The 26,224-nt window shown below is 37.0% G+C and overlaps 1 protein-coding gene and 1 long non-coding RNA gene across 9 annotated transcripts in view; one reads left to right on the top strand and one right to left on the bottom strand.

Annotated features, from left to right (window-relative positions):
* The window catches only part of LOC105471851 (uncharacterized), a 331,670-nt gene that overhangs the window by 75,785 nt on the left and 229,661 nt on the right, over positions 1–26,224 (bottom strand). The window contains exon 5 of one of the 8 annotated variants that reach the window (XR_011612029.1): positions 2,893–3,637. The exons of 6 other annotated variants lie outside the window; for them this stretch is intronic. This is a non-coding gene — a long non-coding RNA (uncharacterized lncRNA). Of the gene's footprint in view, positions 1–2,892; positions 3,638–17,338; positions 22,794–26,224 lie in introns of those variants that run through there. One more of the 8 variants, XR_011612028.1, reaches the window with a different exon arrangement.
* LOC105472044 (sulfotransferase 1C3-like) lies at positions 2,720–18,942 on the top strand. The gene is made up of 7 exons (XM_024789762.2): positions 2,720–2,898; positions 10,043–10,171; positions 11,715–11,812; positions 13,790–13,916; positions 16,946–17,040; positions 17,179–17,359; positions 18,830–18,942. The coding sequence occupies exons 1-7, from the start codon at positions 2,727–2,729 to the stop codon at positions 18,940–18,942; spliced, it is 915 nt and encodes a 304-aa protein (XP_024645530.1). The 5' UTR covers positions 2,720–2,726.

Here is a 26,224-nt window from a genome sequence, read left to right as displayed (position 1 = left end):
ACTCCCTCTTATAATCCATCAGATCTAGTTACACCCACCCACCACCACAAGAATTCCAAGCGAAAACCTGCCCACATGATGCAGTTACCTTACACCAGGTCTCTCCCACAGCACGTGGAAATTCAAAATGGGATTTGTGTAGGGACACAGCCAAACCATATCATTCCACTCAATCTCATGTCCTCACATTTCAAAACCAATCATGCCTTCCCAATAGTCCCCCAAAGTCTTAAGTCATTTCAGTATTAACTCAAAAGTCCACAATCTAAATTGTCATCTGAAAGAAGGCAAGTCCCTTTCACCTATGATCCTGTAAAATGAAAAGCAGGTTAATTACTTCCTAGATACAATGTAGGTATAGGCATTGATTAAATACACCCATTCCAAATGGGAGAAATTGGCCAAAACAAAGGGGCTGCAGGCCCCATGCAAGCCCTAAATCCAGTGGGGCAGTCATATCTTAAAGCTCCAAAATGATCTCCTTTGACTCTATGTCTCACATCCAGGTCACACTGATGCAAGAGGTAGGTTCCCATTGTCTTGGGCAGCTCCAACCCTGTGACTTTACAGGGTACAGCCTCCCTCCTGACTGCTTTCATGGGCTGGCCTTGAGTGTCTACAGCTTTTCCAGGTGCACAGTGCAAGGTGTCAAAGGATCTACCATTCCTGGGTCTGGAGAATACTGGTGGCCCTCTTCTCACAGCTCCACTACGTAGTGCCCCAGTGGTCTGTGTGATGGCTCTGATCCCACATTTCCCTACTCGCTGCTCTAGCACTGGTTCTCCATGAGGGCCCAACACCTGCAGCAAATTTCTGCCTGGGTATCCAAGTGTTTCTATACATCTTCTGAAATCCAGGCAGAGGTTCCCAAACCTTAGTTGTTGACTTCTGTGCGTCCAAAGGATCAACACCGTGTGGAAACTTCCAAAGCACCCGCTGAAGCCATGACCCAAGCTCTGTGTTGGATCTTTTCAGCCATGCCTGGACTGGCTGGGAAGCAGGGCACCAAGACCCTAGGTTGCAAACAACATGTGGACCCTGGGACCAGTCCACAAAACCATTTTTTCCTCCCAGGCCTCCAGGCTTGTGATGACAGGTGCTGCCATGAAGACTTCTGATGTGCCCTGGAGACATTTTTCTCATTGTCTTGGTGATTAATTCAGCTCCTCATTACTTATGCAAATATCTGCAGCTGGCTTGAATTTCTCCCCACAAAATAAGATATTATTTTCTATTGCATTGTCAGGCTGCAAATTTTCCAAACTTTTATGATCTGCTCTCCTTATAAAACTGAATGCCTTTTACAGCACCCGAGTCACCTCTGGAATTCTTTGATGCTTAGAAATTTATCCCACCACATATCCTAAATCATCTCTCTATGTTCAAAGTTCCACAGATTTTTAGGGCAGGGGTAAAATGTCACCATTCTCTTTGCTAAAACATAGCAAGAGTGACTTCTACTTCAGTTCCCAAGAAGATTCTCATCTCCATCTGAGACCACATCAACCTGAATTTCATTGTCCATATCATTATTGGCATTTTTGTAAGGGTCATTCAACAAGTCTTTATGGAGTTCTAAGCTTTCTCACATTTTCCCATCTTCTTCTGACCCTCCAAAGTATTCCAACCTTTGCCTGTTACTCAGTTCCAAAATCAATTTTACATTTTCAGGTATCTACAGTAACATCCCACTCTACTACTACAAATTTATTGTATTAGTCCCTTTTCATGTGACTGATAAAGACATACCCGAGACTGGGCAATTTAAAAAATAAAGAGGTTTAACAGACTTAAAGTTCCATGTGGCTGGGGAAGCCTCACATTCATGGCAGAAGGCAAGGAGGAGAACGTCTCATCTTATATGAATGGCAGCAGGCAAAGGAAAAAAGAGGTTGTGCAGGGAAACTCCCCCTTATAGAGCCATCAGATCTCATAAGACCTGTCCACCAGCGTGAGAACTCCATGGGAAAGACCAGACACCACAATCCTGTTATCTCCCACTGGGTCCCTCCCACAACACATGGGAATTCAAGATGAGATTTGTTTGGGGACACAGACAAACCATATCATACCTGAACGTAATTCCAAGTTTCCAGAGTTAATAGACATGAGAGTTTTTGGGCATGAGAGTTTTTTATGCTGTAACAGAAGCCTAAAATTTCAAAAATGATTCAGTGATTGAAAAAAATCTTTATATAAAACTGTTTTATGAAGATTTTCCCTGTGAAAACTATTCAAGCAAATTGAGTATAGAATGTACCTTAAAAGCATTGTTTTGAATTTTCTTCAATGTAATGGTCTCACTTCTAACTGTACAAAATAATATCTTGAAGATGATGAAGCAATATGTGACACATAAGCCATTATATTCCCTATTAACAGGTAATGTGGTTGTTAGGTCATGCAGTAGAAAGAAGACTATACGGGTATAAATCTCAGCCCCAAGAGGTATTGATTATTTTACTTCTGTCAAATTAATTAAACTTATAATTACTCAAGTTTCCACATCAAGAAAATGGAGGAAATATTACCTATTTTATGTGGTTGCTATGAAGATTAAATAATTAAGGTACATACAGTCACTTGTTAGCATGTTATATGTTAGCTTTCATTTATTTTATATTATTCTAATCAACACCAGTAAGACAATAGCCCATACTATAAGCCATAAAACAAAATTTTTAAAAATTTTAATTAGTATTGATCATACCCTTCGCAGATTCCCAATGGCCATGATTGAGAAAAATGCTCCCACGATGGAAAAAGAGCTAAAACTATTTAGCATCTGGGAAGTAGATGAAGTCCCTTTGCCGGGATTAACCAAAGAATTGTGGGATCAAATCTATAATTTCCAAGCCAAGCCTGATGATCTTATTCTGGCAACTTACCCAAAGTCAGGTAAGGGTATCAAAACATACAAATATTCAATATTTTCACAAAAATTGTTTGCATAATCTTATTGACTAATGAAGCATGATTGGGATTTGGAGAGAAAAAATTCCTCATTATGGATATCTGTTCTTTAGTGTTGCAGGACATTTAGCATTCCTGATCCCTAGGGCAACAATTTCCAATAGCACTCTCTGAAGAGAACAGAAAAGATTTCTAAATGCCTTGGGAGTAGGTCAGATAATGCTCCCATTCCAGAACCCATAACATACATCAAATATAAGGTCAATAAATAGAAAGACATATGACTTTTCTAAACCTAAAGGCTGCCTTCTAAAAACATGTCATACTCTTAAGTATTAATCTATTATCCCAGATATTAAACACAAATTGATTTTCTAATCCTCTAAAGTTCTTGGAGGATGTCAGTCATGAATTTTCTGCTCTGTACCAAATAAGTGGCATTCAGAAAACCTCAATGATTGACTTTGATTTAAAATGCCTTAGAATTTCTAATTCTTCTCTAAAAATTCCTAGACTGGAATACATCCTAGGAACAATAGGCACACCTAATGCCCAGAACTCACTTCTGATAGGCCGTTCTCCATTAAAAGGAATCGCAGATATTAGAAGAATTGATGATCCCACTCTTGGGAACAGAATATGAAAGGTGAATGTTCTCCATCTTCTTTTTGAAGGAGTAAATGAACAGTATACATTCCCAGAACTGTTTGTTTTTATTAAGTATCTGTGAAAATAAAGCACATATAATAACCAGAAAAAAAATTAATGGGGACATGTAGAAGCATAAAAGAACCAATGTGAAAGGCTCACAATAACAACATCTGGGACAGTTTGAGCATCAAAAAGAATAATCTCTAACTGACTGGGAGAACATTAAATAAAATCCTCCTGGTCAGCCATGCTGAAGGGACAAGATTGGATGTGTCCTCTAACCATAATAAAAAACAATCCTGGATAAAATATATGAAACCACGAGTTTCTCTCATTGGATTTCAGTTGTCTCCATCTTCAGACTGAAGATGCTTTCTGAACAGGGTTTAGTTTTAGGGAGCAAAAGAAAAAGTCATAACAAACTCATTGAGTTCAAGAGCCAGATATAGGAGTTCTGAGAGATTGAAGTGGCTGCTATTGGCAGGTATGAGTACCAGAGAGAATGAACTACACAAATAAACACCTTTAGATATCTTTAGAGAGGACCCTTTGAGTCTATTGTTGAATGGTAGATGGCACTTGCATAGAGCCCAGCTCCATGAGATCAGTCAAGGAGCTACCAGAAATCTATTAGTCATATAATCCCTAGAGATTATACAAGGGTGAGAGACATTTGTGCTCCAATCAGGACACGATGGGCAGAATTTTGATCCCCATGACATTAGCCCTCTGTTATTACTTGTGCAGTTATTCATATTACATTCCCAAAGGGATTTTGCAGCTGCTATTAAAGTAACTAATCAGCTGATATTTAAATAGGGAGATTATCTTGGACTATCTGGATGGACCCAGTGGAATCACGTGAGCCCTTCAAAGAAAAAGAGGAAGTCAGAGTGATGTGTTAGAGGGGAAAGTCTGAGAAAATTAAAGTATAATAAAAGTTCACTGCATGATTAGAGACTTAAAGATGAAAAGACACAGTACCGATGAAACAGTTATCTCAATACTACAGCCACAAGCAACTGAAATCTCTTGGCATCTAGGAGCTTGGCAAAATACTCTGAAGTCCCAGATGAGAATGACAGCCCTGGCTGATACCTGGATTTTAGCCTAGTGAGACCCTAAACAGAGGACCAGCCATGTTAAGCCCAACTTCTAACCCATCTTGTAGTAATTTGTTACCACAAATTTTTCAACCTGAAACTCCAATGACACAGTAAAAGTAACATTTTAAAATATTTCTGAAAAATAAAGGTGAAATAAAGACTTTTTCTGAGAAAGACAAAAGCTAAGAGAATGTGTTGCCAGCACAGCTGCACTAAAAATAAATAAATAAAAAGTTATATTGAAATTTCTTCAGTGTAACAGAAAATGATAGTACTGAAAACATAGATCTGTTACACAAAGTAATAAGGAATGTCAGAAATAATAACAACATGAGAGGATATAACAGACAATTTTTCTCATTCTTAAATTTCTTAAAGGATAACATATTACAGAGTTTATAACATAAGTGCAAGTCAAATGTATGACCAAAATAAGGCTTGGAACAGAAGAAAGAATAAAAAATACTGTTGTAAAGTTTTCACATAACACATGAAATAATATAATGTTAGTTAAACATAGACTGGGATAAGATAGAGATGCATACTGTACACCCTAGAGTACCTGTTAGAAAAAGAAAACCAAGTGGTATTACCAGATATGGCAAATGGAATTCTAAAATGCAGTCAATCCAAAAGAGGCAGGAGAAGAATAGCAAAGGAATAAAGGTGGAAATATAGAAAATAAATAGTAAGGTGGAAGATTTACAGCCAATTATACAGACAATTGTAGTATAGTTCCCAATTATTTGTAAAAGGCAAATTTCAACATCCACATTGATACCTGAAATTACATTGTACCATTTTATACACTATGTGTTATACATATCTATGATGAAATTTAATTATAAATTAGAAATGTTAAGAGATTACCAACAAATAACAATAAAATATAATCTTTGTAAAAAAAATGCAGCATCGCTACTCTTGCACTTTAGGGGCATTATTATGTAAAATAAGGGTTGCTCAAGAGCACAAGCCCTACAATACCACAAGAATCAATCTAATATACTAGATAGCTACTAAGCGACTAACGAACAGGTGACATAGAAGCCAGGAAAAGGAATGAGTCACATCCCAGGAGGGATGGAGATGGTGGCCCAAAATTTCATTATGCTACTCAGATCAACATGAAACTTAAAACGTATGAATGGTTAATTTCTGAAATTTTTCATTTTATGATTTCAGACCACAATTAGCCTCAGATAACTGAAACCACAGAATGCAAAAAAGTGAATAAATGATTACTATTTTATTAAATAAAACATTTTAAACGACCCCAATTAGAGTGTACTTTACACATAAACCATGATAGGTTGAAAGGAAAAGAATAGGAAAATATATACCCAACAAATAATACATATACCATAGCTAGAATAACTATATCATAAGGGAACAAGTATTTTACTAAGGATAAGGAGAAACATTTCATAATGATAAAAGGGTAATTCATCAAGGCAAAATATTCCTGCATGTGTGTATACTTAAATAACAGGACTTCCAAATACATAAAGCAAATATGTGAAAATTAAAAGGAGAAATAGATAAATTCATAATTATAAATAAAAGTTTCAATACTTCTCATTCAGTAATTTCTAGAATAAGTAGAAAAGATATGTAAAAATTTTGAAGACCTTAACCATATTATCAGCAAGCTTGATCTAAAGATATTTTTAGAACCCTAAAAAATACTACTCTACTCAACAGTACCAGAACCCACATTCTTTCCAAGTGCACATGAAACGCTTACAACTGTAAACCATTGGATGGGATTTAAACAAAAATTCTCAAATATATCTAAAATAGTTGGAATTATACAGAACATGCTATTTGAATACAATTAGAATTAAATTAGAAATCAACAACAGAAATATATGCACAAATATTTAGAAATAAAACAATATAATTCTAAATAACATATCACTATAAAGAATAGTATAAAATACTATAAATGGAATGATAATAAAAAGAGCCTATTACAATTTGTGAGAAGCAGTTAAATTAGCACTTGACAAAAGATTTTTTAAATGAATTTTATACATGTTATATATGTAGGTAAGTATAACTTACACTTATAGTGGAAGTGTATGTAGGTATACGAAAGATCTACAATAAGTAATTTAAAGTTCCAACATAACAAGATTAAAAAGTAGAGGAAATTAAGCTCAAATTGGGAACTTTCTCTACCTGATAAGGGACATCTATAAAAAAATCCACATTATTTAGTAGTGTAATGGAAACATCATAGATTTCTAAAATACGAAGGAGCTTAATAAAAAAATCACTTAACCTACTAAGCAAATTTAGTGAGGTCACAATAAGATACATAGTCAATATACAAAACTCTATTATCTTTCCACATTCCAGCAACACACAATTGAACATGACATTTTAAAACTACCATTGATAAAATAAATCGCACCTGAAAACATGAAATATTCAGAAGTAAATTTAACAAAGCTGTGCATGATTTCAAAGTGAAAACACTTACAGGGAGAAGGTGTATAAGTCTTAAATAAATAAGGAAGCATACCATATCTATGGATCAAAAGAATTAATATTTTTAAGATATCAACTGTTTCTAAATTAATCTATAAATTCAATCTCAATCAGAAACTGATGAATTGATTACAATATTTTATATATATATGAAAATGTAATTGTCATTAAAAGCCAATTTTTTGAAACAAAGAACACAGTGGTAAGGTTTATATGAGCTGATTTCCTGACATTTAACTCAGCTTCAGCATTCAAAAGACTGTGATATTTTTGTAAGGATAGACATAAAGAATTGACCCTTACTTGGTGGGGCATGCAAAAAAGTCAAAGTGCAATGCATCAGACCTCAAAATATTAAAATTAAATCTATAAAACCATGGAAGTATAGATAGGAGAATAGCTTCAAACTTTAGGTTAGGCATCAATAATTTGGGGAAAAAATGGAAAGCACTAACAGTTATGGTTTGCATTTAATGTAAGTTGAATATAAATTAGACTTCTTCAAAATGAAAACTTCTGTTCTTCTAAAGACCCAGTTATACCACCTCATACCAGTTAGAATGGCAATCATTAAAAAGTCAGGAAACAGCAGGTGCTGGAGAGGATGTGGAGAAATAGGAACACTTTTACACTGTTGGTAGGACTGTAAACTAGTTCAACCATTGTGGAAAATGGTGTTTTCCAACCTTGAGGAATCGGTGGCAATTCCTCAAGGATCTAGAACTAGAAATACCATTTGACCCCGCCAACCCATTACTGGGTATATACCCAAAGGATTAAAATCATGCTGCTATAAAGACATAAGCACACGTATGTTTATTGCACCACTATTCACAAGAGCAAAGACTTGGAATCAACCCAAATGTCCATCAGTGACAGAAGGGATTAAGAAAATGTGACACATATACACCATGGAATACTATGCAGGCAAGAAAAACGATGAGTATGTGTCCTTTGTAGGGACATGGATGAAGCTGGAAACCATCATTCTCAGCAAACTATCACCAGAACAGAAAACCAAACACCGCATGTTCTCACTCATATGTGGGAAGTGAACAATCAGATCACTTGGACACAGGAAGGGGAACATCACATACCAGGGCCTATTGTGGGGAATGGGGAGCGGGGAGGGATAGCACTAGGAGATATACCTAATGTAAATGACGAGTTAATGGGTGCAGCACACCAACATGGCATATGTATACATATGTAACAAACCTGCACATTGTGCACATGTACCCTAGAACTTAAAGTATAATATAAAAATAAATAAATAAATAAATAAATATGTGACACACATGGAGAGAAGATATTTACAATACATATATCTGGCCAGATGGTATAAAGAACTATTAGAACAGAAAACAAAAAACTAAATTTATTAAAGTGGGCAAAGATGTAAAAATGTATCACCAAAAAGGTTCACTATTAACCAATAAACACAAAACAAGATACTTAGCATCACTTATGATGAAAAAATGTGAATTAATACTATAATGAAATACCACTACACACCACTTCAAATGGCTAAAAACCTGAAAATAACAAGTGTCGATAAGGACACGGAGCAACTGAAATTCCCATGCACTGTTGGGGAGGATGTAACATGGTATTAATGTTGAACAGTTTCTTATAAAATTAAACATGCACCTAACAAACAACCCAGCAATTTCAGTCCTAGAGATTCACCCCCACCCCCAAAATAAAAATCTATGTTCACCCAAAAACCTGTACACAAATATTATAGCAGACTTACTCAAAACTAGCCCAGCACTGAAGAAAACCTAAATTTGTATTATCATACAAATGAATAAACAAATCATTGCTTATCCATAAAGTTGAACTGTTCTCAGTAATAAAAAGAAATGAAAAACAGATATATACAAGAACATAAAGGAATCCCAAAATAATGAGGGTGTGTGAAAAAATTCAGACATATGAGGACATGCTGTATGGTTTCATTTATATGATATTCAACAATTTACAAAACTAATTTATATTGACAAAAAATAAATCAGCAGTTTCGTGGAGTCAAAAGTGAGGAAAGGAATAACTGAAATAGAAGGTTCTACTCTTGACTTTTGTAATGGCTACATACAGTTGTCAAATTTCATTAAACTATACATTTCTAATAGGTTCATTCTATTCTATGTAATTTTTACCACACTGACGTTTATTTTAAAAAACATGATGCCATAATGATGAAAAAAACAAAAAGAAAGAAAAACTTCTGTATTATGATTGAAGATAACTATTATTCTTCTCTTAGGCTAAAAAGAAGTAATTAAGCAAAAGAATTTAGAGGAATTGTAGTTCTTCCCTAATTTATGAGGGAAAGTTCCTTATATGAAGACCTACCTCGTAAATAGAGGAAAAAATTTTAACATAGGTCGAGTACCTCATGTTATTAAGGATTTATAATAAACTAGATGTGATGAGAAACATTTAGCAACCATGATAACAGAATGTCATATTGGGAGATACAGCATTTTTAGGCATGAAGTGTTATAATATAGGAAATGCAGAAATGGTTCACTCAAACATGATAGTTGAGAGACTATAGAGTAAAAAGGAGATAGACAGATATATACATATATACATACATACATAGATGCATAGATAGATACTTAGATACACAGAGAGATAGATGATAGATAGAATGATAGATAGATAGATAGATAGATAGATAGATAGATAGATAGATAGATGGATAGATAGATAGATAAAAGTGCAATACAACAGCTTCATTTTTTGCCTTGGCAACATTGATCTAATTTCCAAGTGCTCTCATGTTGCTCCCTTTCTTCAAAATATTCAATAACTTAGAATGAAAGATCAGTTGACTAAAATTAAAGAACTATTTCAAATATTTTCAGGGACACATTGGATGCAAGAAATTTTAGACATGATTCAAAATGATGGTGATGTGGAGAAATGCAAAAGAGACCATTCTCTACATAGACATCCTTTCCTTGAACTGAAATTTCCCCATAAAGAAAAACCAGGTGAGTAATAAGCACCAAAATAGAAAGGACTTTCACTTCAAGATTCCAGAGCAATGTGTACTGTCTTCAACAGAGCTTCCGTGGTAGCCAGAAGTAGCCTGCATCTTTCACAAGGTGAAATTGTTCACAGGCCAACGAGTCAAACCCTAGACTGGGTCTTCAGGGCTCCCTCCTGTTCTAAGCTGGTGGCCTTTGGCTTCCCAATAAGATTTTCATTATATTTCTCATACTTCTCCTTCCCAATTTTACAATAAAGAACACTCCCTCTCCTTTGTATTCACCTTCATATGTTTGAATCAGTGGAAAGGCCAGAAATCAGCAATCTGCTATTGTAAAAGGACAGGTGTGATTTCTGAAGAAAAAGGAGGAGAAGTAGGGGGGATACACCATAGACATGCAGAATTCACTGTGGGAGCTGAAAAGGTTTCCTCAGAGTGTAAAACCTGGTGAGTAACATGAAATAAAGAAAGATCTCCTAGAAGGCTTTCAGAAAGAAAAATGCTTTACATGTGTTTGTGGATAGACAGCTAATATTTCCCATGGGAAAAAAAAGTGAAAAGAAACTAAACCAATTTTAGTTGAAGAAAGAAATTTAATTTCTTTTGAGAAGTGTCTGTTCATATATTTTGCCCACTTTTTGATGGGGTTTTTTTTTCTTGTAAATTTGATTGAGTTCTTTATAGGTTCTGGATATTAGCCCTTTGTCAGATGAGTAGATTGCAAAAATTTTCTCCCATTCTGTAGGTTGCCTGTTCACTCTGATGGTAATACAATTCAGAACATAGGCATGGGCAAGGACTTCATGTCTAAAACACCAAAAGCAACAGCAACAAAAGCCAAAATTGACAAATGGGATCTAATTAAACTAAAGAGCTTCGGCACAGCAAAAGAAACTACCATCAGTGTTCTCACTCATAGGAGGGAATTGAACAATGAGATCACTTGGACACAGGAAGGGGAACATCACACACCGGGTCCTGTTGTGGGAAAGGGGGAGGGAGGAGGGATAGCATTAGGAGATATACCTAATGTAAATGATGAGTTAATGGGTGCAGCACACCAACATGGCATATGTATACATATGTAGCAAACCAGCACGTTGTGCACATGTACCCTAGAACTTAAAGTATAATAAAAAGTATAGAAAAAGGAAAACAAAAAAGAAATAAATTTAATTTCAAAGATCTTCCAAGAATGGCAGCCTATTGTAAAAGGATGGGTGTGATTTTTAAGAAACAAAAGAGAGAGAAAGAAGAGAAAGGAAAAGAACAACCAGATATACAATGAACACTCCCAGAATAATTTGAGGGCAAGAAAGAGCTTTCCTGAAAGTCTAAAAGCTGAGAGAATAAGGAAATAAGAAAAAGTCTCCTAGAAGGTTAGACAGGACTGAATGTGTTGTATGTCCTTGTGGAAAACAATTACTCTTTCCAATGAGTAGAAAACAAAATGTAATCACTCTTTAGACTAAGATACAAATGGAAGTCAAGTATTTTGGGAGATTGGCAAGAATAAATAAAGAATGTAAATTGTTTCTTGCTAGATTGGGTGATTGCTCTTGAAATGTCCTCACCACGACTGATAAAAACACATCTCCCTTCACAAATGATTCCACCATCTATCTGGAAAGAAAACTGCAAGGTAAAAAGAGTGGGTATTTCAAACTTCCCCTAACTTGGGGATATAAACTATAAAACTGAAGGTATTTTTCAAAATAATATGCTTCCAAATACATTTTCCAAAATATAATTTGCTATTTTTCTTAGACAAAGTTCTTGGTATCATGGATTACGTAAATTTGAAATCTGCAAACGTCTATGTTTTCTAAAATTCTTTTCCCTCTAAATATATTTCATGAAAAATTCTTGGTCAAATTTTCCAAAATTGAGTCTCTGTTGCTCCAAATCAGAGAGTGGATCGGGAGCTAGAATGGAGGGAAACACATTGAAAAATAAAACCATGTTGCTTTGCTCTGCCAAAGTACTAGAAGATACTCTCCTGGCCTCAGAAGCAGAAGTATAGAATCTGCTCCTTGTTAAGGCTTCCACGCCTCCATAATCTACTCAGTGGACTAAGCTCAAACCTGTCTTCATTTTTATCCCCCTCACCTCTATATCTGATCTGTCACAAAGTCCAGTTCATTCTTCCCATCCTGTAATCTGTGCACTACCCTGCATCACTACCACCTGTACCCAAGTCAGCTCACTGCTCTCTTCTCCTCCCACTTTGTCAGCCTGCCTCTAGACCTGCCCCCTCCAACCCCTCCTCCCTATAACCGCTATTCTTCTGAAAACACAAATGTGACTAAGGCATTTCCCTACTATAAACACTTCCACAGGTGGATGAAGATGCCTCCATATCCCCTATATGACTTCAATGCCCTTGACAGTCTGCACCTTGCTTCATCTCCTCCCCAGTGTCTTCCCATTCCCTGATCGTCACTACAATCCTCCTGAAATCCTACATGTCCTTTCACACGCGGAGCATCCCCACACCTTCCACATGCTCCCATTAGACTCAAGCATCTCCTCATCTTTACTTGAATAATTCCTTCTTGCTCTCCTGGTCTTTTCATAGAGACCTCCTATAGGATGCTTCTCTGTCTCCATGGCTGGGTGAGTTCCATGTATCTATATTTTTGTATCTGTGCAAGGGTTTACCTCATCATTTGGTTCAACACATTACATTATAATTTTCTCTCTTCTTACATCAATGATCAGACTGTGAGTTCCTGACAGGTGGGGACTTGATTGTACCCAATACCTGTCAGGTTAAACATTGTCTGGCACATAGGAAGGGTTAACGTCTCTGTTCTGCATTTGTTGACTGAACAATACTGAATTTCCAGTCATCACATTACTATGCTCCTTTGTCCTAACAATGTTATATGTGTATGTGTCTGTGTGTACACACATATATAGTTATATGTATAACCTATGTAACATATAATATATCATACACACACACACACACACACACACACATATCAGCAAAGACACTCTAATCTTTGAGAACCACTGTCTGCAACATTCCTCCCTGTGAGTCTCATACAAATATCAAGGAACTAGCTCTGGACTCAGTGTCCCAATTATTGTGACTAGGCCTGACCCATTCATGTACTAAGCAGGAATCAGTGGGAGTCCCTCCAGTTCTCTGAAGGTCATTTACTTCTTCTATTGAAAGATAATACCTGTTTTCTCTTTACCTCACACTAACCCTAATAGGAGCCAAATGAGATGGCATGCACAAAAATGTTTTCTCACTCTCTAGTCTTTCCCCTGTTGTAGGAGTCTGGAAAATTTCTTTCAATTAATTGAGACACAGTTGAAACTCACCATTTCATGGACTGTTCCCTGAATGCCCGAGAACGCTTTGCTTGTTTGGTTCGTCAAAACCACTCTGAAGTGGGGCACTCTCCTTTGTCTTAGCGTTCTCCGTGGCTATCAGGATTGCAGAGTCAAAAAGGTTCCCTTTATTTAATATTTTAATTTATAACTAGCGTATCTAATGCTATAAACTTACAGGATAAAGTTACCATGGTACTGAAACCCTCGCTTAGACTATTTCTCCTCAGTCTGTTTTTCTCTCCCTGGCTTCCTTCCCTCCCCTTGATTTCAGATTGTCTATGTGGCCAGAAATCCCAAGGATTGCCTGGTGTCTTACTACCACTTTCACAGGATGGCTTCCTACTTGCCTGATCCTCAGAACTTAGAGGAATTTTATGAGAAATTCGTATTAGGAAAAGGTGAGTGCAAACTGGTTTTTTGGTACCCTCTTTCAGGAGACTCTAACAATAAGCACCTCTGTAAACTGGAGGGGAAAGGTACAAAAGACATCCTGATTGACGAGGTCCTATCTTGATGATCTGGGACTGGAGAAGCCAGGTAGAAGAGGTATTTTTCCAAAATAGAATACAAATGTACATTGAGGTCAACTAGGGTCGTAAGATTTGAGATAAACGTAAAAAGCCCAAAATCCTTGACTTGAGATTCAAACAATCAACTTCAAAATAAGAAGAGGCAACATTTCCTATGGAAAGACCTGGCAGTGCGAAGGCATGAGATGATATCCTGCGGTTTAATCTAGCAGTGTCATTGGACTGCCGGGCCACCACGTATAGTTACGAAAGTCACACACCACACAGCCACAGAGAGCCTTTCCCATAGGTCTTAGTGAACAATCTTAGACCTGTTCACCTGCAGAAACTTCACATTAGAATTAGCAGCCATAACCCCTCATCTGCTTACTAGCAAGATCACACCATCCAGAGAACCAGTGAACACATGAGGGCCACACTTTTCAAAACAGCAGTTGACTTCATTGTACCAGGTGTCAAATCAGATTGGCAAGGATGTCAAACCCTTCACAGAAGAAGAATGTCTCATGGAAACAGCAATCTCTAGACAGAAGAAAGACAAGATGACTACATAAGGTGATTTAGGATGTAAGGACCATCTTTACATATTTGTATGAGCATTAATACAGAAACATGATTATAGTATTGCATTGTAACAGCAGTGAGCAGAACCTAGACAAATGTATGAAAATTACATGGTGTCGCCTCCATTTCATTAATGTCTCTCAAATAATTAGAACTTCCATAAGTGAAATGGCTGAGTTGTAACGCTAAGAGCTCCCGGTCCTTGAGCAACTTAACTATCCTTGAGGAACTGTATCAGGGACCTGAGCTTCATTATAACCAGTCCTGACCACAACATTCATATTCTTTTGAGGGAAAAGAAGAATCAAAATGAAGTGACTTCCACAACATGACCTGAATAAAAACAGGTATCTGTGGAAAAGTCAATAAATAATAATTTTCACCAAGCGTGTCTGTCCAGTGACAATCAAGAGAAATAACCTCATTAGAACATTTTCTCTAGAAACGTAAATAAAATTGACTGACAGATGCCAATAAGAAAAAAAACAAATCTAGATTGCACCCCAGGTGAATAGATTTCCAATGTTTATGCAGAGAAGTTTTGAGAGCCGGAAAAGTAGAAGGAAGCAGAGGAAGAGGAGATCCAAGCTTCTTTTCTTATATGATTTTTCCCAAGGCCTGGGTTGTCTTACTATTCTTTGTGTCAATTTGGCTGGACTGTGGCACCTACTTATTTCAGCAGACACCAATCCTGGTGTTTCTGTGAAAGTATCAACTTTGTAATTGTGATTTACATCTATAATCAGTTGACTTTAAGAAAAGGAGATAATGTTAAATATTAATAATATGGGTGTTCCTTATGAAATCAGTTGAAGGTCTTAAGAGAAAAAAAACTCAGGTTTCCAAAAGAAAGGATTCTGCCTCAAGGTTGTTATATCAAATCTTGCCTGACTTTTCAGCATCCCCTACAGATTTCAAACACACTAAGCCCCACAATTGCAGGAGCCAATTCCTTTAAATAAACCACATATACATAATTAACATTATATATGTACATTTAACTATATATACATAGGATAAAACCATTGCTTAAAATAAATTATACAGGTACACATATATATAATGCACATAGATAAAACACACACATACATACATATACATGGATGAGTCTCCTTTTTACTTAGTTTCCCTTTCTACAGTTTCAGTCACCCACAGTCAACCCCAATCCAAAAATATTACAGAATTTCAAGAGAAAAAAGGATAGAGAGAGGGAGAGTACATTCACATAGATGTGAATATATTTCAGAATATTGTTATAATAGCTCTGTTTTATTATTAGTTTTGTTGTAATTCACTCACAGTGCCTAATATATAAATTAAAGTAACATACAAATGTGTGTAGAGGAAAAAAGACATACACTATTATAACTTGGTGGTACCTGTGGTTTCAGGCATGCGCTGGGGATTATGGGATATATCCCCTGTGCATACAGGAGGAATAATGTATTCTCCTCTCGATTTGCCTATTGCTCTGTTTCTCTGGAGAACCTGGCTGACACAGATACCAGTCACCATGAGACATGCCAAGGTTCGAGTCACTGAAAATGTACATCGCTGTTCGTCCTGATTCAAAAGAGAGCATTTCACACACTTGCTCACTAGGTCTGTGGTCATTTTCCTCTGGAGAATGTTTTCCATCATCCTTCAGACAAACCTTCACGTCCACTTAGCACAATGCTTGCAACATAGCTCACACTGAATAAAGATAATTCCTGTGTTTATAATGACTACCCAGAACCAAACCGGGAAGCTGCCAAAAGTTACAACCTGTCAGGGAACTAAAATATTCTGGGATAAAATATGCTGCTGGCTAACTCAGGTGTGCATGCATTCTCTTACCAACTGGTGGAAAGAAAATGCATCCCGTGTTTACCACGTAGACGCAGTCTCAGCTGGAAATAGATGTTGTCCTCGAGGGCACCTTTCTTTCTGCTGCTGCTGTGTCTCTTTCGGAACAGGAACTTACAAACTTCATAGCGCAGCGATACAGGGAAAGCAGCAGGAGGATCCTACCCCTATATCTGATGGCCTGAATTAGTTGAGTCTGAAACTAAACACTGTTTACCAGGAACAGGGGAAGTACTTTATTGTCTAATGTTTTAAGGCATGTCACAAGACATAGTCAGTGTGTGCAAAGGCACGTATAATAAATGTGTACTATAAATCTCTGCTTTACACCATATAGACAAAGTGTATAGTAGACAATTACTTCCACTTCATTAATTAACCAGAATGAAAGTTACAGAAGATTATTTCAAAGCAGCGCTAATTTATTTTATAGCCTTGGGTTTTCTCCCGGTAATTGGAACTAACAGTGCTTTGTCTTCTTCCAGTTTTCTATGGGTCCTGGTTTGACCATGTGAAAGGATGGTGGGCTGCAAAAGACACGCACCGGATCCTCTACCTCTTCTACGAGGATATAAAAAAAGTAAGTGGCACTGAGACTTATAGGTCAGACCCAGAAACCCTCCTGACAACGTTATTCTGTTAAACGAGCTGTTGCTTTAATTGGCCGAGCTCTTCTTCTCTCCCCTCTCTTCACAATGCCTTTTTCTTCCATGGTCAGAATCCAAAACATGAGATCCACAAGGTGTTGAAATTCTTGGAGAAAACTTTGTCAGAGGACGTTATAAACAAGATCGTCCACCATACCTCATTTGATGTAATGAAGGATAATCCCATGGCCAACCAAACTGGGATACCATCTCACATATTCAATCACTCCATCTCAAACTTCATGAGGAAAGGTTGGTGGCATTTCTTTTCCTTAGCTCAATTCTAAAAAATATTCTGCCCTCTAAGCTAAGATAATTTTAAACCTAATTTTCAGGAAGAAGTGACTCATTTCAGTTAAATTTTGAATCTCTGCTCCCTTCACACTGCCTGTTTGCTGAAAGCCAATGTCAGTGGTTCTGAAACTTTAGTCACATTAGAATCTCTGAAAGCCTTGCTAAAGCTCTCATTGCTGATCTCCACTCCGAGATACTTATTCTGTGGGTCCAGGAGTTGCCCTCAAATTTGCCTTTCTCTCAAGTACTCAGGTGATGCTGATGGTGCTGTTCACTTTGATTAGAATACCCAGCTCAACCATGAACACCCCCTTGAAGGCTCGTGCATCCTCTGAGCAGCTTTGAACTCTTATCTTTTGTCTCTCCCTGTTGTTCAAAACCCCAGCTAAGCACTTAGTACTCAGATTTGTAACTATTGGCATTCATGTCTGTCTCCAAGATAAGATAACAAGCTGCCTCGAAGAGAGAGCTGTGTTCAGTTTTTTTCCACTAGAACCTAGTACAGAGACTCACACCTCAAAATAACTCAATAAAGGTCTGTTGTGTGAGTGTACTGATGAATGAACAGTTTCTGTCCTCAACAAGCTAACATTCTAGATACATGAAGAAATAGCTGCAAAAAAATTACAAACAAGAAAGTAAAATGGAGGCTATACTAGGAATTCCCCAATACCAGTTCTCCCGACTGTATCAAAATTACCTTTAAAAACAGTGACCCCATTCCTGAAGATTCCAGTTAACTTGTTGAAGTTGGAATCTAGAATTTGATATTATGGTCAAGCATTTCAGATTAACTTTTTCAAAGGGTAGTAAACCAGTAGAAATAAAGCACTAGAATAATTTAGAGAAACAAACAAATAATTTAGAGAAATAATTTAAATAAACCAGTAGAAATAAAGCACTAGAATAATTTAGTACAGCTTTTGTTGGGCTGACAAGGTACAACAATTTGCAGAAGATCACTGGTATCTAAATGTCACTTCTGGTGCCTTTACTCTTTAATTTTACTCCGCAAGAAATATCCGCTCCAGTGAGGTTACTGACATCTTATAAGGTCCTTCACTGTCCCTGGGAAAACAAGATAGGATGTCCCCAAGGAAGTCCATGATGGTAACGAGCTGTAGACTTTGGGTTGGGTGCACTAGAGCCAGGAGTGTACCCTGGAGCAGAAGATTCAGCACAGTGCGGCACCTCAGTGGGGCCTGCAGCATTTGAGGAAGGAATATAAGGATGCTGTGTGCCTTGTGGTAAGAAAGCCAAGTGGAGTGGATATGAGGGACCATTCATAGTGGAAAGACCAGGTGGAGTGGGACTGAGGGACCCTCACTCATGGGAAAATCATGTGGTTAGGCTTAGGAACCATTCACTGTAGAAAGGTCAGGTTGAATGGGTGCAGAGTCTGTCATGAACTTCTTTGATGTCCTACAGGGATGCCTGGAGACTGGAAGAACCATTTTACTGTGGCTATGAATGAGAACTTCGATAAGCATTATGAGAAGAAAATGGCAGGATCCACACTGAACTTCTGCCCTGATATCTGAGAGGAACAACAACAAAATAAGAGACAGAGACTATGCCAACTATTTTGCCTTTTATTCTGTTGGGCAAGGAACTGTGACTGAATATGGAGCGTATGAGCCTCAGTCCGTCTCCTATAGGGTGGCTAGTCTGCTATACTATTAAAACATGATTTAAAATATCAACGAACCAGCTATTCCAGTAAAAATAATAAAATAGAAAATTAGAGAGCAGAGTCTGCCTACATGAGTTTTTTATTTTCTTAAGTACAGGGTATATTTTATTGCGCATGACAGATACAGCAAAAACAAACAATTGCGTCATGCCTTCCCATGTGTGATCCCAAGTAGACGCCACAAGAAAATCATGCATAGGTATCAGAAGCCACATTATTAAGAGAAAATGCAACACCTTGGAGTGAACATTCTGTACTTTTATGTATAAATAATAACTTCCAAGATTAAAGAACTCATAAGTAGGTTTCAGAGTCACCATTTATGTAATAGAATGATATAAAAATAAATTTACTACTGCAAAATATCAATCAATTGGAAAATGATTAGTCTTCTAAATTTGTCTTGTAACTAATTTTCTTAATCAAAAGAGTTTGAGTTGGGGAAATCAGGCAGTGACTATTCCTGAAAAAAATCTTCCCATGAAATAAATAAAATGCATAATGTATCTCATCTATAAATTGAGATCTGGGACAAATGCACCATGACTATGCATTGCCATTCTCTTAATAATTGCATCACTCTAACAACAGGTATGACCTCAGATTTAACATAAATTTAGGGCTTCAACCATGTGCCAGTGAAGACCTGACTCTTTATATGACCAAATACAATTGTCTTATTAGAAGACAAGGTCCTGAGAGGCCTTAGCGAGTGGGTGGATGCCAACAGGGTGATGGCCTCAGAGAGGACCTCATGAAACATGTCAGAACGGGGGTAAATTTGGAAAGACTTAAATTCAGTGATAAAATTAAAGATATGTAAAAATATATTTCAATTAACATCTTGAAAGGGAATCAGGAACAATATACAGAGCTCCCAAGGCACAGAGCAAAGTATCCTGCCTGTGGAGGTTATCATAGTAACAAAGCAGTGCTATTGTCACCCCAGGCAAAGGGGAAATGACATCCTATTCTCTAGCCAATGGAATGAAAGACAAACTGAAAGGTAAAGAATAGATGATGAGATTTTAAGAAAAGACAGCAGCTAGTCCCTAAGGCCTGCTGTAAGGAAACAGAGAGGATGAAAATTGGGGCATCTAAACTAGCCCAGAGGGGACCCTCGGATAAAAGTTCCCCATCAGCCCTCACCCCACTGCCTCCATCCAGCCACGAAACCCGACCACCTGAAATACCATCCTCATATTCAGTTGGTGATCCAGAGAAGAGATTCCTTAAAGTTATAGCAAGAAAAAAAAGAGATTCATTGATCACCCTTGCCTTGTCAATGCACTGAAAAACTGGTTCACAGGGCCACTGTGCTTTTCAATTGGAGACATCAGAATCCATAAAGACTAAAGAGCGCTGGGCGCCAGGTACTGTCAGAGTGCAAAGTGGGCCTCAAAGAGGAGGAGGCAGAATAAAGGAAAAGCAAACATTATTTTCCTACTCAGAAATGATTTTCCACTATTTGAAAAATTATTGAATGTTGTCAATAAAAACATTTCCTGTACTGTCCTTGGACTCAGAGTATTGATGACCAACTACACAAAGATTATTTCCTTCATGCAATGGATGATACCTGCCTGTCTTTGCAGCTATTAAGGGGTATGAGGCTGACAGTCGAGGTGTAGATGATGGGCTCATGTGTTTTGGGCAAAGCATTTTGGCTATATAATAATAATTCTAAAAGCTACAGAGTTGCTGTGCATTTCTGCAAGGAAGATGTGAACGAGTCTTGATCCTCTAGAGCCATAATTTGGAAACAGGCTGCTGGGATTCAGAAAGTTCACATATATAATGTGCCCCATGGCCTCTCCTGGAAATGTCGGCAATGTGACTGTTCCTGGACCAAACTGAGGGTGGGGCTGCTATTTCTCGTGGCCCAATAACCAGATGCAGATTAACTGGGGAGGAAGAGACTTTTTATTTCTGTAACCAGTTACAGGCAGAAGGCCTGGAAATTATCACCAGACCAACTCAAAATTACAAAGTTCTTCAGAACTTACATACCTTCTTTTTTTTTTTTTTTTTTTTGAGACGGAGTCTCACTGTGTCACCCAGGCTGGAGTGCAGTGGCGCGATCTCGGCTCACTGCAAGCTCCGCCTCCCGGGTTCAGCCATTCTCCCGCCTCAGCCTCCAAGTAGCTGAGACTACAGGCGCCCGCCACCACGCCCGGCTAGGTTTTTTTTGTATTTTTAGTAGAGATGGGGTTTCACCATGTTAGCCAGGATGGTCTCGATCTCCTGACCTCGTGATCCACCCGCCTCGGCCTCCCAAAGTGCTGGGATTACAGGCTTGAGCCACCACGCCCGGCCTGAACTTACATACCTTCTAAGCTATATGTCTGTATGTAAGTGTGCATTCATCTTAAAGACTTAAGTAATTCACTTCTTCAAATTTGTAACTAAGATCTGAGTCCCGAAGACCTTCCTCTGGAGCCTCATGAAGTTTGCTGAATTTAAATGGGTCTCTAGGGGCTGGGGTGGTCACCATTATCTTGTCTCCTGTTAAACCACTGAGGATTGGGGAGTTCCTTCAGACCTCCAATAAACTTGTTTGTGGAGGTCTGGGGAGTTTCTTCAGAGCCCCAATAAAACTTATATAACCCTAAATGGGTACTGTTAAGAACTCCTTCATTATTTTGTCATGCATTAAGGCCCAGGTAGGCCTAAGCAAAACTCTTGATGAACTTTTGTTACATTCCAGGCGTTGTATAAGGGCACTGGCTTCTTTTAGCTTTTAATGTTCAACTTAATCACTCATTGAATAGTGAAACAGCTGTGATGGAGGCCTGCATTAATGAAACCTGCCTGCCACAATCCCCACTGTCAATTTGTGCGGAATTCCTATCATACTGTATATTTATTTGTCATGAGAACTGCATGGATATGGGGCATTGTAATATTTCCGGCTACTTCCTGCTGAGAGATGGTCATTGCTATGAGGCACTGAATGCAGAACTGGAGTGAGGAGGTCTATTTGTTCCCAGTAGCACTCTTTGTTTCAGGGGCTTAGAGGCAGCACCTGCTGAAACATTTAGTCTTTAGTTCACAGGGCTTTAAGAAACAACAGCTTAGGTTTCAGTGATTTCCAGTTAGGAAAAATGGCGAAAAAGGAAAAGAAAAAGAAAAAAATTGAAAACACTGCCTTGGAGACTTCTAGCCAGAAAATCAGAATTTAATCCAAACTGTAGAAAATAATAAAAACGGAAAAACCTTAGGCAAGACTGGAGTTTAACAACAGGTGTACTATAATTTTGAAACATAATTTTTTTCTCTCCAGTTTTCCATTTTTATAAAAAGACAAATTATGGTAGGACTGGTTTGCTTTATTATACTTTGCCAGATTATTAGTTTAAAGTCCATCAAGAATAATTACTGTTCACATAGGCCCTTCAAATCGGCTTTGATGAAACTGTTTCATAGAAGGAATCTCAGATAAGAACTTTTTAAAGCCAAGCCCAGCTATAGATTTGTACCATTAAATACCTATGGGTTTGGTGAATTCCTCTCCTCTGGAGGTTTCAAGTTAACTTGGGGATCCCGGTCTGTGAGAAAGTGGCATTCTTTACTTACCACAGGTCAGAAACCCAGTACGGGGACTGTGTACACTAAATACGTGGCCAGTTTTCCAAGGGCGTTATTGCCTCCGTGCATCAAATTTGATTCCTTGAAGGAAAGCATGCCATTCCTATCAAACTGTGGTTAAAAAAAAATAACCAGTATCTTCTATTGCGTTCTGTTACAAAAAAAAAAAAAAAAACACATTTATTGCACTTGTGCAAATAACTATATTGCTGTAACTTAAGAATACTCACAGATAGTTTCCCATTTATGGAGAAAATCAGAGAGAGAGAAACAAGTACGCTCCAAATTTTGTTCATGGGAGTCTACTAAATTGTTCAAACTTGTTAATAGCTCAACAGAAAAGTTTCTTTGACTTTGAAAAACAAAACAAAGGATTAGCAATATTATAAAGTAAAATGTCAAAAAGATCACTCAAGTCTCCTACTAGTTCAGTTCAGACAGTTAATTCCTGTCCTGCTTGACACTAACGAATATTTTAACTCTTCACATGTCCTGAATGTTTTTCCTCTATTCTGATGTCACTATCTCCAAAGTTATCAGAAAACTGCATTACACCTGTTAGAGCTTTATAGCTGATTCTGAAACCACCTTCTAAAGAGGACTGAAGCAAGACAACAATTGTTTATGGGTGACAAAAAGCTTTAGGGTAGCCATATTGCATTAAAGACACACTTGAGAAGGAAATCTGTTATCCCTGTGGCACACAATAACTATAACATAACAATTATAATTATTACTAATAATGTACACTAAGATATATCAGAATTACAGGAGTTTCCCATAACTTTAGAACACATACAAATAACATATTTATACAAATGTAGCCCAAGGAAAGCCAAACTTCATTTTATATATTTCATTTTAACCCTACACAACTTGCGGAAACCTTTATTTTCATTTTATCCAACTTAACCCTTTTACTTTTTAATCTAGGCAAAAATCCACATTCTCATGTCTTTTTATGATGTTTTTACTAAAACTATATTTTACTTTCCTTATACACCTTACATGTAAACTTTTCTTTAATGGTCATAAATATACACTACACAGTTAACTCTTAGGAACCTTTGCATTTGGTGAAAACCTTGGTACTTATGGGATTTTAATTATGTACTAGGTGGGGAGTCTGGGACCCAGACAGAAATGGAGATAAGGTCTGGCTTATCACAGCGTCCAACTCCCATGTGTCTCAGGCCTTACCTAGCTGAAAGCAGGCAAGTTGTACAGCTAAGAATCATAGTAGCATTTTGTAAAGCATTTAGGAGGCCTAATTGCCTTTAAACTGTGCAACATTTCTTGTATAAATTCCCTTTCATATGCCCTTTTATGACTTACAAAATCGTTGACATGCCTTGACTTTCTGACTTGCCTTAAACATCCCTCTCTTTAAGGAACCAGTTATTTTACTTTAGGACAAGAATTTACCATACAATGTATATCCTTTCTTATATATATTATATATATATATTCTTATATATATTCTCTTTTTTTAATATCATTTTGCATAGCTAAGGGGCATGGCTAATTTAACATCTCCCCAGGCCTTATCTAGAATTTAACACTGCAAAATAAATTGAATAGTTTTTAAGTCAAAGAAGCAGTTTATGACCTAAAGCATTTAGGAAACCTAATATTTGACCGGCATAATTTAGACCAAATGTTTACATTTTTGAAGATAGTTTTATTTTACCCATAATCTTTAAAACCCTCTTCATTTTTATAACTTTCTTTGTATCTCTTTCATGTCCTGGTTTCTTTTTCCTTGTTTTATATAGAACCTTGAAATAAGCTTTGAAGTAGACAAAAATTAGTTACTCTTATAAAAGGACATAATTTTTAGAAGAATGTTTTCCTACAATGTATTTTTACTGGAAAATACACAAATAATGAAATATATGTTGTTTAATATAACTTTAGATTCTAAATTATGACAAGTTTCTTTATGAGCATTTATCTCATTATATTTTTTAATTATTTATTTTAACCATTTCTCTAGATTATTCAGGAAAACTGATAGTCATCATTTAAAGTTGTGAAACTGCCATTGCAAAATTGTAACCAAGACAGTGAAAATGATCTGACCTAACTGACTCCATCTTGCTTCTAATTCCAAGCTATTCTTGTTTATTAATTAGTTTGTGGTTTTGCTTAGAAACGAAGATGATAATCGTCTTTTCCCAGAACAAACTTTATGCCTGTGGACTAGACTGCCTAAGGCCACAAAATTAGAAGTTAGGGTATTTCAAGATATAGTTATCTTCATTAAGCCAATATTAATGTTTCATTTATTAAAAATTACATGAGCAAAGATTATTCTGTTTTGGGCTAAGTTATAGTTTTGTAGCCTCTGTGTCACATTTTGACACATTTTTGGCAGAGATAAGTATGAAATTGCTTGATCAATGAAAGCAAACAAAAATGCATGCTGACAACTCTTAGGACATTTCTAATATTACGTTACCAATAACTTTTCTTTGTTTTTTGTTTTTGTTTTTTGAGATGAAGTCTTGCTCTATCCTACAGGCTGGAGTGCAGTGGCACGATCTTATTCCACTGTAAGCTCCACCTCCCGGGTTCACGCCATTCTCCTGCCTCAGCTTCCTGAGTAGCTGGGACTACAGGCATCCGCCACCACACCCGGCCAATTTTTTGTATTTGTAGTACAGATGGGTTTCACCGTGTTAGCCAGGATGGTCTCAATCTCCCGACCTCGTGATCCACCCAACTCGGCCTCCCAAAGTGCTGGGATTACAGGCGTGATCCACCGCACCTGGCATTTACCAATTAATATTAAAACTAGCTTATTTATTAAAGATTTTACTTAAGTTACATAAACATGAAAAAACATTTGACTAGTCTTTTATTTTTCTCTGTTAAAGTATTTAAGTGCTTTTATTTTTCTTTGAGCCAATTAATTAGAACACTTTTATATTTTTCAGTAGTGAAACATGGTGTAAACAAGATATAAATATACAGACATATCAGGAAAGCCAATAGAAGTACATTTTATAGAATCATAAGACCTCCTTTTTCCTATTGTTTTAATTGGATTTTTTAGCTCTGGGCAGAACCCACACCAAATCCTGGGTTTTCAGAAATGGAGAGTGATTATGAGGCTAGTCCATGTGATGCTTTCACAGTGCACTTAAAAAAAAAAAAAAGTATTTTCCAAACAAAGACATTCCTAAGTGTCTAAATTACACTTTTTTCTTAAACACCCTAGAGTATCTTCTGTTGCAATTGCTATTAATAAAGAAAACAGAATTCAGTCAACTGAGATGAAAAAAACCTTTGCTCAAAAAGACAAGGTCCTAGGAGACAAATGAAAATAAATACATGAAAGCCTATAAATACAAACTGAACACATACATGTACACATCTTGGATGTTAGCTTTTAATTGAAGTGACTTTTAACCACTGAGCTCCTGAAAACATTATTTTTCCTTCCAAGAGGCCTCTCAGCAGGAATGGACCCAATACTTCCCACTTTCAAGTTTACACTGCATTAAAAGGAGGAAACAGATACATAAATAAGTGGAGAC

This window comes from Macaca nemestrina, chromosome 13, assembly GCF_043159975.1.
Source record: "Macaca nemestrina isolate mMacNem1 chromosome 13, mMacNem.hap1, whole genome shotgun sequence".
NCBI classification, from domain to species: Eukaryota; Metazoa; Chordata; class Mammalia; order Primates; family Cercopithecidae; genus Macaca; species Macaca nemestrina.
Note: the sequence above shows the minus strand (reverse complement) of the source record. Positions and strands in the feature narration are given on the sequence as shown.

Bases quoted from the DNA above. Each gene is read 5' to 3' on its own strand.
- LOC105472044 (XM_024789762.2), top strand. From the start codon at position 2,727: ATGGCCATGATTGAGAAAAATGCTCCCACGATGGAAAAAGAGCTAAAA. The intron at 10,172-11,714 runs GTGAGTAATAAG...GTTTCTTGCTAG, and splicing joins TCCCCATAAAGAAAAACCAG to ATTGGGTGATTGCTCTTGAA. The intron at 11,813-13,789 runs GTAAAAAGAGTG...CCTTGATTTCAG, and splicing joins TCTGGAAAGAAAACTGCAAG to ATTGTCTATGTGGCCAGAAA.